Source organism: Pseudophryne corroboree, chromosome 6 (genome assembly GCF_028390025.1).
Source record: "Pseudophryne corroboree isolate aPseCor3 chromosome 6, aPseCor3.hap2, whole genome shotgun sequence".
NCBI classification, from domain to species: domain Eukaryota; kingdom Metazoa; phylum Chordata; class Amphibia; order Anura; family Myobatrachidae; genus Pseudophryne; species Pseudophryne corroboree.
The window spans coordinates 833,947,154-833,965,654 of NC_086449.1; the positions used below are offsets into that span (position 1 = coordinate 833,947,154).

The following is an 18,501-nucleotide window of genomic DNA, read 5'->3' on the forward strand; positions in this document are numbered from 1 at the left end:
TGTCACCTGAGATAGTGACTCCTAGATCCCTTTACTCCTCAGTAGTTTCCAGTATAGTGCCATTAATACTATATTTATCCTTTATGTCACCTGAGATAGTGACTCCTAGATCCCTTTCCTCCTCAGTAGCTCCCAGTATAGTGCCATTAATACTATATTTATCCTTTATGTCACCTGAAATAGTGACTCCTAGATCCCTTTCTTCCTCAGTAGTTCCCAGTATAGTGCCATTAATACTATATTTATCCTTTATGTCACCTGAAATAGTGACTCCTAGATCCCTTTCCTCCTCAGTAATACCCAGTATAGCGCCATTAATACTATATTTATCCTTTATGTCACCTGAAATAGTGACTCCTAGATCCCTTTCCTCCTCAGTAGTTTCCAGTATAGCGCCATTAATACTATATTTATCCTTTATGTCACCTGAAATAGTGACTCCTAGATCCCTTTCTTCCTCAGTAGTTCCCAGTATAGTGCCATTAATACTATATTTGTCCTTTATGTCACCTGAAATAGTGACTCCTAGATCCCTTTCCTCCTCAGTAGTTTCCAGTATAGCGCCATTAATACTATATTTATCCTTTATGTCATCTGAAATAGTGACTCCTAGATCCCTTTCCTCCTCAGTAGTTTCCAGTATAGCGCCATTAATACTATATTTATCCTTTATGTCACCTGAAATAGTGACTCCTAGATCCCTTTCCTCCTCAGTAGTTTCCAGTATAGCGCCATTAATACTATATTTATCCTTTATGTCACCTGAAATAGTGACTCCTAGATCCCTTTCTTCCTCAGTAGTTCCCAGTATAGTGCCATTAATACTATATTTGTCCTTTATGTCACCTGAAATAGTGACTCCTAGATCCCTTTCCTCCTCAGTAGTTTCCAGTATAGCGCCATTAATACTATATTTATCCTTTATGTCACCTGAAATAGTGACTCCTAGATCCCTTTCCTCCTCTGTAGTTTCCAGTATAGCGCCATTAATACTATATTTAGCCTTTATGTGACCTGAAATAGTGACTCCTAGATCCCTTTCCTCAGTAGTTTCCAGTATAGTGCCATTATACTATATTTATCCTTTATGTCACCTGAAATAGTGACTCCTAGATCCCTTTCCTCCTCAGTAGTCTCCAGTATAGTGCCGTTAATACTATATTTATCCTTTATGTCACCTGAAATAATGACCCCTAGATCCCTTTCCTCCTCAGTAGTTTCCATTATAGTGCCATTAATACTATATTTATCCTTTATGTCACCTGAAATAGTGACTCCTAGATCCCTTTCCTCCTCAGTAGCTCCCAGTATAGTGCCATTAATACTATTTCTCTAACGTCCTAGTGGATGCTGGGGACTCCGTCAGGACCATGGGGAATAGCGGCTCCGCAGGAGACAGGGCACAAAAGCAAGCTTTTAGGATCACATGGTGTGTACTGGCTCCTCCCCCTATGACCCTCCTCCAAGCCTCAGTTAGGTTTTTGTGCCCGGCCGAGAAGGGTGCAATCTAGGTGGCTCTCTTAAAGAGTTACTTAGAAAAAGTTTTTAGGTTCTTTAGTTTCAGTGAGTCCTGCTGGCAACAGGCTCACTGCATCGAGGGACTTAGGGGAGAGATTTTCAACTCACCTGCGTGCAGGATGGATTGGATTCTTAGGCTACTGGACATAGCTCCAGAGGGAGTCGGAACACAGGGCTCGCCCTGGGGTTCGTCCCGGAGCCGCGCCGCCGACCCCCCTTGCAGACGCTGAAGATGAAGAGGTCCGGAACCAGGCGGCAGAAGACTCTCAGTCTTCATCAGGTAGCGCACAGCACTGCAGCTGTGCGCCATTGTTGTCAGCACACTTCACACAGCGGTCACGGAGGGTGCAGGGCGCTGGGGGGGGGCGCCCTGGGCAGCAATGTATAATACCTGTATGGCGAAAAATACATCACATATAGCCCTTGAGGCTATATGGATGTATTTAACCCCTGCCAGATATCTAAAACTCCGGAGAAGAAGCCCGCCGAAAAGGGGGCGGGGCCTATTCTCCTCAGCACACAGCGCCATTTTCCCTCACAGAAAGGCTGGTGGGAAGGCTCCCATGCTCTCCCCTGCACTGCACTACAGAAACAGGGTTAAAACAGAGAGGGGGGGCACTGATTTGGCGATATGTATATATATTAAAATGCTATAAGGGAGGAACACTTATATAAAGGTTGTCCCTGGATAATTATAGCGTTTTGGTGTGTGCTGGCAAACTCTCCCTCTGTCTCCCCAAAGGGCTAGTGGGTCCTGTCCTCTATCAGAGCATTCCCTATGTGTGTGCTGTATGTCGGTACGTGTGTGTCGACATGTATGAGGAAAATATTGGTGAGGAGGCGGAGCAAATTGCCTGTAATGGTGATGTCACTCTCTAGGGAGTCGACACCGGAATGGATGGCTTATTTATGGAAATTACGTGACAATGTCAACACGCTGCAAGCCGGTTGACGACATGAGAGGGCCGGCGAACAAATTAGTATCTGTCCAGGCGTCTCAAACACCGTCAGGGGCTGTAAAATGCCCATTTACCTCAGTCGGTCGACACAGACACGGACACTGATTTCAGTGTCGACGGTGAAGAAACAAACGTATTTTCTTTTAGGGCCACACGTAAGGGCAATGAAGGAGGTGTTACATATTTCTGATACTCCAAGTACCACAAAAAAGGGTATTATGTGTGAGGTGAAAAAACTACCTGTAGTTTTTCCTGAATCAGATAAATTAAATGAAGTGTGTGATGATGCGTGGGTTTCCCCCGATAGAAAATTATTGGCGGTATACCCTTTCCCGCCAGAAGTTAAGGCGCGGTGGGAAACACCCCTCAGGGTGGATAAGGCGCTCACACGCTTATCAGAACAAGTGGCGGTACCATCTACGGATAGGGCCGTACTTAAGGAGCCAGCTGATAGGAGGCTGAAAAATATCCTAAAAAGTATACACACACATGCTGGTGTTATACTGCGACCAGCGATCGCCTCAGCCTGGATGTGCAGAGCTGAGGTGGCTTGGTCGGATTCCCTGACTAAAAATATTGATACCTTTGACAGGGACAGTATTTTATTGACTATAGAGCATTTAAAGGATGCATTTCTATATATGCGAGATGCGCAGAGGGATATTTGCACTCTGGCATCAAGAGTAAATGCGATGTCCATATCTGCAAGAAGATGTTTATGGACACGACAGTGGTCAGGTGATGCAGATTCCAAACGGCACAAAGATGTATTGCCGTATAAAGGGGAGGAGTTATTTGGGGTCGGTCCATGGGACCTGGTGGCCAGGGCAACTGCTGGAAAATCCACAGTTTTTTACCCTAAGTCACATCTCTGCAGAAAAAGACACCGTCTTTTCAGCCTCAGTCCTTTCGTCCCTATAAGAGTCATATCTGCCCAGGGATAGAGGAAAGGGAAGAAGACTGCAGCAGGCAGCCCATTCCCAGGAACAGAAGCCCTCCACCGCTTCTACCAAGTTCTCAGCATGACGCTGGGACCGTACAGGACCCCTGGATCCTACAAGTAGTATCCAAGGGGTACAGATTGGAATGTCGAGAGGTTTCCCCCCTCGCAGGTTCCTGTAGTCTGCTGTACCAATGTCTCCCTCCGACAGGGAGGCAGTATTGAAAACAATTCACAAGCTGTATTCCCAGCAGGTGATAATAAATTTACCCCTCCGACAACAAGGAAAGGGGTATTACTCCACACTATATGGTGGTACTGAAGGCTAGGTGAGACCTATTCTAAATCTGAAAAATTTGAACACTTACAAGGGTTCAAATCCAGATGGAGTCACTCAGAGCAGTGATAGCAAAGAACAAGGGGACTATATGGTGTCCCGGGACATCAGGGATGCTTACCTCCATGTCCCAAAATTTGCCTTTTCTCACCAAGGGTACCTCAGGTTCGTGGTACAGAACTGTCACTATCAGTTTCAAGACGATGCCGTTGGATTGTCCAAGGCACCCCGGGTCCTTACCAAGGTAATGACCGAAAGGAGGATTCGTCTTCAAAGAAAATGGACGACCTCCTGATAAGAACAAGGTCCAGAGAACAGTTGGAGGTCGGAGTAGCACTATCTCAAGTAGTTCTACGACAGCACGGGTGGATTCTAAATATTCCAAAACCGCAGTTGTTCCGACGACACGTCTGCTGGTCCTAGGGATGATTCTGGACACAGTCCAGGAAAAGGTGTTTCTCCCAGAGGAGAAAGCCAGGGAGTTATCCGAGCTAATCGGGATCCTCCTAAAACCAGGAAAAGTGTCAGTGCATCATTGCACAAGAGTCCTGGTAAAAATGGTGGCTTATTACGAAGCGCTTCCATTCGGCAGATTTCACGCAAGAACTCTTCAGTGGGATCTGCTGGACAAATGGTCCGGATCGCATCTTCAGATGCATCAGCGGATAACCCTATATCCAAGGACAAGGGTGTCTCTCCTGTGGTGATTACAGAGTGCTCATCTTCTAGAGGGCCGCAGATTCGGCATTCAGGATTGGATGCTCGTGACCACGGAGGCCAGCCTGAGAGGCTGGGGAGCAGTCACACAAGGAGTGTGATCAAGTCTGGAGAATTCTCTCCACATAAATATACTGGAGCTAAGAGCGAATTTATAATGCTCTAAGCTAAGCAAGACCTCTGCTTCAAGGTCAGCCGGTATTGATCCAGTGGGATAACATCACGGCAGTCGCCCACGTAAACAGAAAGGGCGGCACAAGAAGCAGGAGGGCAGTGGCAAAACTGCAAGGATTTTTCGCTAGGCGGAAAATCATGTGATAGCACTGTCAGCAGTGTTCATTCCGGGAGTGGACGACTGGGAAGCAGACTTCCTCAGCAGGCACGACCTCCACCCGGGAGAGTGAGAACTTCATCGGGAAGTTTTCCGCATGATTGTGAACCGTTGGGAAAGACCAAAGGTGGACATGATGGCGTCCCGCCCGAACAAAAAAAATGGGACAGGTATTGCGCCAGGTCACGAGACCTTCAGGCGATAGCTGTGGACGTCCTGGTAACACCGTGGGTGTAACAGTCGGTGTATGTGTTCCCTCCTCTGCTTCTCATAACCAAGGTATTGAGAATTATAAGACATAGAGGAGTAAGAACTATACTCGTGGCTCCGGATTGGCCAAGAGGGACTTGGTAACCGGAACTTCAAGAGATGCTCACAGAGGACTAATGGCCTCGGGAGCTAAGAAGGGATTTGCTTTCAGCAAGTACCATGTCTGTTCCAAGAGGAACCGTGGCATCGGCCTTTAAGAAAGGACCTGCTCCAGCAGGGACCTTGTCTGTTCCAAGACTTACCGCGACTGCGTTTGACGGCATGGCGGTTTGAACGCCGGATCCTAAGGGAAAAGGCATTCCGGAAGAGGTTATACCTACCCTGGTCAAAGCCAGGAAGGAGGTGACCGCACAACGTTATCACCACATGTGGTAAAAATATGTTGCGTGGGTGAGGCCAGGAGGGCCCCACGAAAAAATTTCAACTAGGTCGATTTCTGCACTTCCTGCAAACAGGAGTGTCTATGAGCCTCAAATTGGGGTCCATTAAGGTTCAAGTTTCGGCCCTATAGATTTTCTTCCAGAAAGAATTGGCTTCAGTTCCTGAAGTCCAGACGTTTGTCAAGGGAGTATTGCATATACAGCCCTTGTGTGCCTCCAGTGGCACCGTGGGATCTCAACGTAGTGTTGGGATTCCTTAAATCATATTGGTTTGAACCACTCAAATCTGTGGATTTGAAATATCTCACATGGAAAGTGACCATGCTGTTGGCCCTGGCCTCGGCCAGGCGATTGTCAAAATTGGCGGCTTTGTCTTACAAAAGCCCATATTTGATTTTCCATTCGGACAGGGCAGAACTGCGGACTCGTCCCCAGTTTCTTCCTAAGGTGGTGTCAGCGTTTCACCTGAAACAACCTATTGTGGTGCCTGCGGCTACTAGGGACTTGGAGGACTCCAAGTTGCTAGACGTTGTCAGGGCCCTGAAAATATATATATATATATAATTCCGGGACGGCTGGAGTCAGAAAGTCTGACTTGCTGTTTATATTGTAGGCACCCAAAAAGCTGGGTGCTCCTGCTTCTAAGCAGACTATTGCTCGTTGGATTTGTAGTACAATTCAGCTTGCACATTCTGTGGCAGGCCTGCCACAGCCAAAATCTGTAAATGCCCATTCCACAAGGAAGGTGGGCTCATCTTGGGCGGCTGCCCGAGGGGTCTCGGCTTTACAACTTGGCCGAGCAGCTACTTGGTCAGGGGCAAACACGTTTGCTAAATTCTACAAATTTGATACCCTGGCTGAGGAGGACCTGGAGTTCTCTCATTCGGTGCTGCAGAGTCATCCGCACTCTCCCGCCCGTTTGGGAGCTTTGGTATAATCCCCATGGTCCTGACGGAGTCCCCAGCATCCACTAGGACGTTAGAGAAAATAAGATTTTACTTACCGATAAATCTATTTCTCATAGTCCGTAGTGGATGCTGGGCGCCCATCCCAAGTGCGGAGTGTCTGCATTACTTGTACATAGTTATTGTTACAAAAAAAAAATCGGGTTATTATTGTTGTGAGCCATCTTTTTTAGAGGCTACTTCATTGTTATCATACTGTTAACTGGGTTCAAATCACAAGTTGTACGGTGTGATTGGTGTGGCTGGTATGAGTCTTACCCGGGATTCAAGATCCTTCCTTATTGTGTACGCTCGTCCGGGCACAGTACCTAACTGAGGCTTGGAGGAGGGTCATAGGGGGAGGAGCCAGTACACACCATGTGATCCTAAAAGCTTGCTTTTGTGCCCTGTCTCCTGCGGAGCCGCTATTCCCCATGGTCCTGACGGAGTCCCCAGCATCCACTACGGACTATGAGAAATAGATTTATCGGTAAGTAAAATCTTATTATTTATCCTTTATGTCACCTGAAATAGTGACTCCTAGATCCCTTTCCTCCTCAGTAGTTTCCAGTATAGTGCCATTAATACTATATTTATCCTTTATGTCACCTGAGATAGTGACTCCTAGATCCCTTTCCTCCTCAGTAGTTCCAGTATAGTGCCATTAATACTATATTTTTCCTTTATGTCACCTGAAATAGTGACTCCTAGATCCCTTTCCTCCTCAGTAGTTTCCAGTATAGTGCCATTAATACTATATTTATCCTTAATGTCACCTGAAATAGTGACTTCAAGATCCCTTTCCTCCTCAGTAGTTTCCAGTATAGTGCCATTAATACTATATTTATCCTTTATGTCACCTGAGATAGTGACTCCTAGATCCCTTTCCTCCTCAGTAGCTCCCAGTATAGTGCCATTAATACTATATTTATCCTTTATGTCACCTGAGATAGTGACTCCTAGATCCCTTTCCTCCTCAGTAGTTTCCAGTATAGTGCCATTAATACTATATTTATCCTTTATGTCACCTGAGATAGTGACTCCTAGATCCCTTTCCTCCTCAGTAGTTTCCAGTATAGTGCCATTAACACTATATTTATCCTTTATGTCACCTGAAATAGTGACTCCTAGATCCCTTTCCTCCTCAGTAGTTTCCAGTATAGTGCCATTATACTATATTTTTCCTTTATGTCACCTGAAATAGTGACTCCTAGATCCCTTTCCTCCTCAGTAGTTCCCAGTATAGTGCCATTAACACTATATTTATCCTTTATGTCACCTGAAATAGTGACTCCTAGATCCCTTTCCTCCTCAGTAGTTTCCAGTATAGTGCCATTAATACTATATTTATCCTTTATGTCACCTGAAATAGTGACTCCTAGATCCCTTTCATCCTCAGTAGTTTCCAGTATAGTGCCATTAACACTATATTTATCCTTTATGTCACCTGAAATAGTGACTCCTAGATCCCTTTCCTCCTCAGTAGTTTCCAGTATAGTGCCATTATACTATATTTTTCCTTTATGTCACCTGAAATAGTGACTCCTAGATCCCTTTCCTCCTCAGTAGTTCCCAGTATAGCGCCATTAATACTATATTTATCCTTTATGTTACCTGAAATAGAGACTCCTAGATCCCTTTCCTCCTCAGTAGTTCCCAGTATAGTGCCATTAACACTATATTTATCCTTTATGTCACCTGAAATAGTGACTCCTAGATCCCTTTCCTCCTCAGTAGTTTCCAGTATAGTGCCATTAATACTATATTTATCCTTTATGTCACCTGAAATAGTGACTCCTAGATCCCTTTCCTCCTCAGTAGTTCCCAGTATAGTGCCATTAATACTATATTTATCCTTTATGTCACCTGAAATAGTGACTCCTAGATCCCTTTCCTCCTCAGTAGTTCCCATTATAGCGCCATTATTACTATATTTATCCTTTATGTCACCTGAAATAGTGACTCCTAGATCCCTTTCCTTCTCAGTAGTTCCCAGTATAGTGCCATTAATACTATATTTATCCTTTGTCACCTGAAATAGTGACTCCTAGATCCCTTTCCTCCTCAGTAGTTTCCAGTATAGTGCCATTAATACTATATTTATCCTTTATGTCACCTGAAATAGTGACTCCTAGATCCCTTTCCTCCTCAGTAGTCTCCAGTATAGTGCCATTAATACTGTATTTATCCTTTATGTCACCTGAAATAGTGACTCCTAGATCCCTTTCCTCCTCAGTAGTTCCCAGTATAGTGCCATTATACTATATTTATCCTTTATGTCACCTGAAACAGTGACTCCTAGATCCCTTTCCTCCTCAGTAGTTCCCAGTATAGTGCCATTAATACTATATTTATCCTTTATGTCACCTGAAATAGTGACTCCTAGATCCCTTTCCTCCTCAGTAGTTTCCATTATAGTGCCATTAATACTATATTTATCCTTTATGTCACCTGAAATAGTGACTCCTAGATCCCTTTCCTCCTCAGTAATTTCCAGTATAGTGCCATTATATCAGGATTTTGGTACTTACCGATAAATCCCTTTCTCCGATTCCACAGGGTCCACTGGAGCGCAGTTACATTGGGGACGTCCCAGAGCTCCCAAAACGGGTGGGAGAGCGTTGAGAGTCCTGTAAAACCGCTCGGCCAAACTGCGATGCAGAGGCCGCATAAGTGTCAAACTTGTAGAATTTGACAAACGTATGTCGGCCCGACCAAGTAGCTGCCCGACATAAAGTAGTCATGGAGACCCCACGGGCAGCCGCCCACGAAGGTCCCACAGAGCGCGTAGAGTGCGCTGTAATTGAAGAGGGAGGTTCCCGAGAAGCTGCCAAATAAGCTTGTCTGATGGTCAGTCGAATCCATCGAGACAAGGTCTGCTAAGAAGCCGGCCAACCACGGCGAGCAGCATCGTAGAGAACAAATAAGGAATCTGACTTCCGAATAGCTGAAGTCCTATCCACATAGATCTTGAGCGCTCTGACAACGTCCAATGATCTCGAATCCGGAGAGTCCCCCGAGAGTGCCGGAACCACAAGCGGCTGATTGATGTGAAAATCAGACACCACCTTAGGTAGAAAAGACATACGAGTACGAAGCTCGGCCCTATCAGCATGAAACACCAGGTAAGGAGGTCAACAAGAGAGAGCCCCAAGTTCCGACACCCGTCTAGCTGAAGCCAGCGCCAGGAGAACCACCTTCCAGGTGAGATATTTCATCTCCACTGATTCCAGGGGCTCAAACAATGAAGACTGCAGAAAAGAGAGGACCAGACTGAGGTCCCGTGGCGCTGTCGGAGGGCGGAAGGGAGGCTGTATTCGAAGAACCCCCTGAAAGAAAGTCTGAACTTCCGGCAGCGAAAACCGAAAGAGCAGAGACCTGCACCTTTAGTGAACCCAGTCTTAGGCCTGCTGAAAAACCTGCCTGCAAAAAACGGAGAAGGCGGGCTAAGCGAAACACGGAAGGAGAAAATTCTCGACGTTCACACCAGGCTACATAAGCCTTCCAAATGCGGTAGTAGTGAGAAGATGTGACTGACTTTCTAGCCTGAAGCATAGTAGGTATAACCGTACGAGGAATCCCCTTCCTTTTCAAGATGGCTTTCTCAACAGTCACGCCGTCAAATGTAACCTGCGTAAGTCTGGATAAAGAAAAGGACCCTGTTGTAGAAGATCGTCTCGTAGTGGCAGGGGCCAAGGCTTGGCTACTGACAACAGGTGTAGGGTGGAGTACCAAACCCTGTGTGGCCAATCCGGAGCCACCAGGAGGACCAGAGCGTTTTCTCTCTTGATGCGCTGCAGAACCCGCGGCAACAGCGGGAAAGGAGGAAAGAGGTAAACGAACCGGAAATTCCAAGGAGCCGTGAGGGCATCCACGCCCGCCGCCGCCGGGTCCCTCGTCCGAGAGTAATAAAGAGGCAACTGATGGTTCAGGCGGGACGCCATGAGGTCGATCTGTGGTTTTCCCCACCGGCGGACCAATTGCCAAAACACCTGGGGATGTAGTGACCACTCTCCCGGGTGCATGTCCTGTCGGCTTAGATAATCGACTTCCCAATTGTCCACTCCCGGAATGAATATCGCCGAGAAGGACAGAGCATACTTCTCCGCCCAGAGAAGGATGTTGGTGACCTCCCTCATCGCTGCACGGCTGCGAGTGCCGCCCTGGCGGTTGATGTACGCCACCGTCGTGGCGTTGTCGGACTGAACTCTGATCGCTCGACCGCGGAGTAGGTGATGTGCCTGAAGCAGAGCATTGTACACCGCCCTTAGTTCGAGAGTGTTTATGGGGTGAGCGGATTCATGAATTGACCAGCGCCCCTGAAACCGATGTTCCAGGGTCACTGCCCCCCAGCCTCGCAGACTGGCGTCCGTGGTGAGGAGAGCCCAATCCCATACACCGAACCGCCTTCCTTCCAACAGATGTGTCGACTGGAGCCACCAGAGAAGCGACGACCGTGCCTTTGGAGATAGCGTCACCCTTTGATGAAGGAACAGATGAGATCCTGACCACTGATGTAGAAGACACAGCTAAAACGGTCGAGAGTGGAAGTGACCGTACGGAAGAGCTTCGAACGCTGCTACCATCTTTCCCAGAAGGCGAATGCACAGATACACTGACACCCAACGGTGTCGAAGAACTGACCTTACCAGTGTCTGCAGAGACAGGATCTTGTCCTGAGGAAGGAAAACCTTCTGACGGACCGTGTCGAGAATAATCCCCAGAAACAACAGCCGTTGTGAGGGGCATAAGTGAGACTTCGGGAAATTCAGGATCCACCCGTGTCGAATCAGAAGGTCCTGCGTCATCCGGATATTCTGAAGCAACAGTTCTGCCGAGCTTGCTTTTATTAGCAGATCGTCCAGATAGGGAACAATCGTCACACCCTGCTTCCGAAGTAGGGCCATCTTGACCGCCATGACCTTTGTGAACACTCTGGGAGCAGAAGAGAGACCGAAAGGAAGGGCCTGGAACTGGAAATGAGCGTCCTGTATCGCGAACCGGAGAAAAGCCTGATGAGGAGGCCAAATGGGAACATGTAAGTATGCATCCTTGATGTCTAAGGACGCCAGAAACTCGTTTTTTTCCAAGCCCGCAATAACAGACTGGAGGGACTCCATCTTGAACTTGAATACCCTCAAATACGGATTGAGATCCTTCAAGTTCAGAATTGGCCTGACCGAGCCGTCCGGCTTCGGTACGAGAAACAGGCTTGAGTAATAGCCCTGTTTCCGATGATGAGAGGGAACAGGGATAGAAGCTTCTGGACCGCCGCCTGTAAGGCAACTCCTCGGTTGTCGGAAACTGGCAAACCCGTGGTAAAAAAAACGCTGGGGCGGTTGTTCCTGAAAATCGAGCTTGTAACCGCAAGTGATTAGATCCCAGACCCAAGCGTCTGGACAGGACTGTACCCAGACCTCCTTGAAATCCCACAGACGAGCTCCCACCCTGTGATCTCCCAGGTGGGAGGGAAGCCCGTCATGCGGTGGTAGTGGTAGAGGACTAAACCTCTGACTGGGCTGAGGCTGCGGAACCTCTACCGCTGCCTCTACCTCTATGGCCACGGAAGGTAGAAGCTCCTCCCCTGGCCTCGAAATCTGGAAGGGGCACGAAAGGATCGAAAAGAGGGACCCCTATATGGCCTGCGAGTGGCTGGAGCAGCAGAAGGAAGATAAGTCGACTTACCACCGGTGGCCTGAGAGATCCAGGCATCCAGATCCTTACCAAACAGAACCTCACCCGTAAAGGGCAACGCTTCTGCTGCCCTTTTGGATTCCGTATCCGCTTGCCACTGCCGGAGCCAGAGAGCTCTGCTGGCCGCAATTGCTAAAGCGGAAATTCTAGCTCCGAGAATACATATGTCCTTGGACGCTTTGCAAAGATAAAGGGCTGATTCACGGATGTGTTCCGCCAACTGTATCAATTGATCCGCCGGCAATTCGTCACGAATTCCAGAGGACAAATGCTCCGCCCAAGCTTCGATCGCATTGTTGACCCAACAACCTACCTGCGCCGGGCGATGTAATACCTCCGCCGCCGAGTAAATAGTCTTCAAGGTGGATTCCAACTTCCTCCTTAAGCGAAGTCGCTCCCGAAACCGGTAGGACCGTCTTTTTGGACAGATGAGACACTGAAGGATCCACAATCGGAGAGGTCTCATAACGTTTCCTGCTATCTGCGGGAAAAGAATAGGAAGACAACAGTTTTCTTGATACCTGAAATTTTGTGTCTGGATGTTTCCAGTCTGCCGTTATGAGCGCATCCAGCTCCTCCGAAACTGGAAAGGTCACCGGCAAGCATTGGTTGGTGCCAAACCTTGAAGGACATAAGGTGTCCTGCTCCGTCTCTTCCACCTGTAATACTGAGCGAATAGCAGTAATAAGAGCCTCTATACCCTGAGCTACTGGTTCAGTGTCCCCGTACACCTGATCGTCATCCGTATCCTGTATATCTACATCCTCCTGTACATCTAACCTCGCCTCATCTAATTGAGGCATATCATCGTCAAAGTCCTGCAACACAGAGGCTAGCAATCTTTTTAGAAGCCTGTTGAGGGGGGCTAAAGGACGGGGCTTGGGAAGGGATTACCGCCCTAGAGAGCCCTTCTACTGACTTTGCCAATGAGACAGCCCATGCAGGTTCCGGCTCCGGTACCGGGACAAGCTGTCGGAACCGGGCCGCCTCTCTATCTTCCCGAGAGGCCTTCAGTTCCCCAGTCAGCAGAGACATAACCTCTGTGAGTTGGGTCGTCCATGTCGGGGTGCTCTGGGGTTGTGAGGAGGGCTGAGTAGATGGCTGTGACTCCTCACATAAAACATGACCATTGCCCCCCTGTTTTTGTGTTGCCATGGAGCCTTTACTGGCCATGGCAGCACCTAACACCTGTGACCCTCCCCCACAGGAAAACAGCAATAGGCAGAAGGGGAGGGAGGGGGGAGAGTAGGGGAAAATGCAGCCACAGCAGCCCGAGCTCTCTTGCACGATACTGTGCAGTGACAGGCTGTAAGGATGATACAGGTGCCCCCCACTGCCCCCCGTCCCCACTGTAACAGGCTCACTGTGATCCGTGGCTCTCCTCCGTCCCGCGCTGCAGCAAAGGAAATGGCCGCCAGCGCGCGCTGATTCCGGCGGCGCAGAGCGGGACTAAGCTCCGCCCCCTCCGCAAAGGCGCCACATTTGAAACTGCTTTGCGCCTTTTTGCAGGATCCCTGTAGCGGCTCTGTGAGCCGCGCTGAGCGGGGATCCGAGCGGGAAGGGGGGCGGGCGGTAGACAAGCCGGACCTGAACTCAGGTCTCTGTTTGAATTGCTGCTGTTTTAAATAAATAAATAAATATTTAAAGAAAATAGCCAGAGCTACTCCCAAGCCCCCCTGCCACCCTTTAACTAAAAGCCACCAGTAGAGAGCGGGGGAAGAGCTTAGAGAGGTGAAGGGGGGGGGGGGGGGACAGAGAAGCACTCAGCATTTAATAACTTATACCCCTTTCACACAGCCATAAATTTCCCGGGTTAAAACACATGAACGCGCATCAACCCGGGAAATTTCTTGGTGTGAAAGGGTACAGGGACAAAAACCCGGGATTTCTGTCCCTGCATTTCAACCCTGCAATCGACCAGGGTTGGTCCCGCGTTCTTCCCTGGAATCTGGACAGTGTGAATGGTGCAGGGACATGTCCCGCCTTCCCGGGTTGCCTCTGCTGATGCTGATTGGCTATTCAGGGCACTTCCTGGTCTTGTGATTTTTCTGAGACGCCCTTTTTCAGAAAATGCAGGGCATCCCGGGTTCAGTATGAAAGGTGCAGACCCGGGATGTCTCTGCAAAAAATGCTGGTGTGAAAGGTGCCAACCTGGGAATGTCCCTGCATGAGCCCGTGGCAGAATTCCCGGGTTTTGTCCCTGCATTTCTGGTGTGAAAGGGGTATTACTCACCGCTATGGTGTGTGGTGGAGTGGCCCCGACACGTGCCGCACGCAGAGGTGTACGGCCGGCTCCAGAGAGCTTAGCGTCTCCTTCAGCCGGGGCCCATCCCGAGCCGCACGCAGCTGCGATGGGACCCCGCCGGCAGCCTCCCGCGGTGCAGACTGGCAGTGGCAGAGCTGCCAGTCTGTGGATGTAAGTAAGAAGAGAGAAAAAAATAAATAAAATTCTTCAGAGAAGACCCAAGTGAACCAGCTCCCTTGGGCACAAATTAAAGTCTGGCTTGGAGGGGGGACATAGTAGGGGAGGAGCTAGCCACAGTTTTAGAATTTTAAAGTGCCAGCTCCCAATTACTGCCTACTATCTCCCCATTGTAACTGCGCTCCAGTGGCCCCTAGTGGATGAAGGAGAAACTATATTTATCCTTTATGTCACCTGAAATAGTGACTCCTAGATCCCTTTCCTCCTCAGTAGTTCCCAGTATAGTGCCATTATACTATATTTATCCTTTGTCACCTGAAATAGTGACTCCTAGATCCCTTTCCTCCTCAGTAGTTTCCAGTATAGTGCCATTAAAACTATATTTATCCTTTATGTCACCTGAAATAGTGACTCCTAGATCCCTTTCCTCCTCAGTAGTTCCAGTATAGTGCCATTAATACTATATTTATCCTTTATGTCACCTGAAATAGTGACTCCTAGATCCCTTTCCTCCTCAGTAGTTTCCAGTATAGCGCCATTAATACTATATTTATCCTTTATGTCACCTGAAATAGTGACTCCTATATCCCTTTCCTCCTCAGTAATACCCAGTATAGTGCCATTAATACTATATTTATACTTTGTCACCTGAAATAGTGACTCCTAGATCCCTTTCCTCCTCAGTAGTTTCCAGTATAGCGCCATTAATAATATATTTATCCTTTATGCCACCTAAGATAGTGACTCCTAGATCCCTTTCCTCCTCAGTAGTTTCCATTATAGTGCCATTAATACTATATTTATCCTTTATGTCACCTGAGATAGTGACTCCTAGATCCCTTTCCTCCTCAGTAGTTTCCATTATAGTGCCATTAATACTATATTTATCCTTTATGTCACCTGAAATAGTGACTCCTAGATCCCTTTCCTCCTCGGAAGTACCCAGTATAGTGCCATTATACTATATTTATCCTTTATGTCACCTGAAATAGTGACTCCTAGATCCCTTTCCTCCTCAGTAGTTTCCAGTATAGCGCCATTAATACTATATTTATCCTTTATGTCACCTGAAATAGTGACTCATAGATCCCTTTCCTCCTCAGTAGTTCCCAGTATAGTGCCATTAATACTATATTTATCCTTTATGTCACCTGAAATAGTGACTCCTAGATCCCTTTCCTCCTCAGTAGTTTCCATTATAGTGCCATTAATACTATATTTATCCTTTATGTCACCTGAAATAGTGACTCCTAGATCCCTTTCCTCCTCAGTAGTTTCCATTATAGTGCCATTAATACTATAGTGATCCTTTATGTCACCTGAGATACTGACTCCTAGATCCCTTTCCTCCTCAGTAGTTTCCATTATAGTGCCATTAATACTATATTTATCCTTTATGTCACCTGAAATAGTGACTCCTAGATCCCTTTCCTCCTCAGTAGTTTCCATTATAGCGCCATTAATACTATATTTATCCTTTATGTCACCTGAAATAGTGACTCCTAGATCCCTTTCCTCCTCAGTAGTTTCCAGTATAGTGCCATTAATACTTTATTTATCCTTTGTCACCTGAAATAGTGATTCCTAGATCCCTTTCCTCCTCAGTAGTTTCCAGTATAGTGCCATTAATACTATATTTATCCTTTATTTCACCTGAGATAGTGACTCCTAGATCCCTTTCCTCCTCAGTAGTTTCCAGTATAGCGCCATTAATACAATATTTACCCTTTATGTCACCTGAAATAGTGACTCCTAGATCCCTTTCCTCCTCAGTAGTTTCCAGTATAGTGCCATTATAACTATATTTATCCTTTATATCACCTGAGATAGTGACTCCTAGATCCCTTTCCTCCTCAGTACTTTCCAGTATAGCACACTTGATACTATATTTAGCCTTTGGGTTTTTGAGACCTAAGTGCATGATTTTGCATTTTTTAGCATTAAACTGTAGTTGCCACGTTCTTGACCATTTCTCAAGCCTAGCTAGGTCATCAATCATTTGTTTTACCCCTCCCGGTGTGTCTACCCTATTGCATATCTTTGTTTCATCTGCAAAAAGGCATACTTTCCCTTCAATACCATTTGCAATGTCACCAACAAAGATATTAAAGAGAACTGGTCCGAGTACAGATCCCTGGGGTAGTCCACTGGTAACATTTCCCTCCATAGATTGCACTCCATTTACTACAACTGTCTGTTTCCTATCCTGCAACCAGGTTCTTATCCATTTAACTGTTTTATAATCCTCCCCCACGCTTTCAAGTTTATTTAGCAGTCTGCGATGTGGGACAGTGTCAAATGCCTTACCTGCTTACCCTTGTCTGAGTCTCCCTGGTATCCAACATCGGCAGCCCCCGCATTGCAGGAGCTCTCGCAGAACCTTGGAGGGGCCCTTTGTACAGTCGCTCTTCTCTCCACATTCAGCTGGGAGCTCTCATATGCTTCTGCCGCAGTCTGTTGAGTTCTTCCCTGGTTACTGCACCGCGTTGTACGTGGCGCTCGCTGCTACCATTTATAAACAGACATAATATACTGTATAGCAGTGGTTCTCAAACTCGGTCCTCAGGACCCCACACGGTTCACATTTTCCATGTCACCCAGCAGCTGCACTGTGTATCACCAACTATCACACTTAAAAAAATCTACAGGTGACCCACAAAACATGAATCGTGTGGGGTCCTGAGGACCGAGTTTGAGACCTGTGCTGTATAGTAATGTAAAAGCATCCAACCCTCTCGGCTACCTTAGCAGGATAATAAACCTGTTCCAATTGTTTTTTCAGATTGATGATACGGACGCAGTGGAAGATGTACATTCGCTCCTAACAGACGTGGCGCCACCTGCAGGTAATGTAGTGCCGATACACTGAGGGGGTCATTCCGAGTTGATCGCTCGCTAGCTGTTTTTAGCAGCCGTGCAAACGCTATGCCGCCTCCCACTGGGAGTGTATTTTAGCTTAGCAGAGGTGCGAACGAAAGGATCGCAGAGCGGATACAAAATAATTTTGTGCAGTTTCAGAGTAGCTTCAAACCTACTCAGCGCTTGCGAACACTTCAGACCATTCAGTTCCGGATTTGACGTCACAAACACGCCCTGCGTTCGGCCAGCCACGCCTGCGTTTTTCCTGGCACGCCTGCGTTTTTTCGATCTCTCCCTGAAAACGGTCAGTTGACACCCAGAAACGCCCTCTTCCTGTCAATCACTCTGCGGCCAGCAGTGCGACTGAAAAACTACGCTAGACCTTGTGTGAAAGTACTTCGGCTGTTGTGAAAGTACGTCGCGCGTGCGCATTGCGCCGCATACGCATGCGCAGAAGTGCCTTTTTTTCATCATCGCAGCGCAGCGAACATTTTCAGCTAGCGATCAACTCGGAATGACCCCCTGAGTGCGTTCACTATTATCTCACACTGTATCTGCAATTGTGATAGTCATTTATGGAAAAACTAATTGAGTTATCTGAGAGCAGGAGATGTATATACTGTCTGTGTGAGTATATTGTCCTGGTGCTGGCAGCACGTTTCCTATATATTATTACAGTACAGACCCCGTGCTGTGTCCCCCCCATACAGGATTTTACAGCTGTAACATAGAAAAGATGCCTGGGATAAACAACTGGACGTCAGATATACAGGTGAGTGTACCGTGTACAGTCTATCATGCTTTTATCACCAGTTACATAAATAGCGTTGTATACCGGGCATGCAGTCACTCATCGTTTCCTCCTTCCCAGATGTTCACCTCGGTCAGAGCCATCCGTCTCTCCAACATCAACCTGACAAACCCGACGCTCAACAAGAACTTCAATGACCTGTGTGAGAACCTGCTGAAGGTGCGCCGCCCTGTCTCTCTCGCAGCGATATACAAGCGTTGCTGCGCGTTTACGATATGATCTAGCGGCTGCACATGTGCGATACGGTATAAGAGCCGCTACAGGGCTTTATTGTCGGTATAGCCTTTTATTGTTCTTTAGGTAAAGTGATTTGTTGAAG

The 18,501-nt window shown here is 47.4% G+C and overlaps 1 protein-coding gene across 13 annotated transcripts in view; it reads left to right on the plus strand.

Annotated features, from left to right (window-relative positions):
- C2CD5 (C2 calcium dependent domain containing 5) overlaps positions 1–18,501 on the plus strand; it is a 195,085-nt gene that overhangs the window by 163,035 nt on the left and 13,549 nt on the right. For all 13 annotated transcript variants that reach the window (XM_063929383.1, XM_063929381.1, XM_063929385.1 and 10 more), the window contains 3 exons: positions 17,295–17,358; positions 18,082–18,143; positions 18,243–18,341. In XM_063929383.1, the coding sequence (XP_063785453.1) occupies positions 17,295–17,358; positions 18,082–18,143; positions 18,243–18,341 (225 nt within the window). The remainder of the gene's footprint in view (positions 1–17,294; positions 17,359–18,081; positions 18,144–18,242; positions 18,342–18,501) is intronic.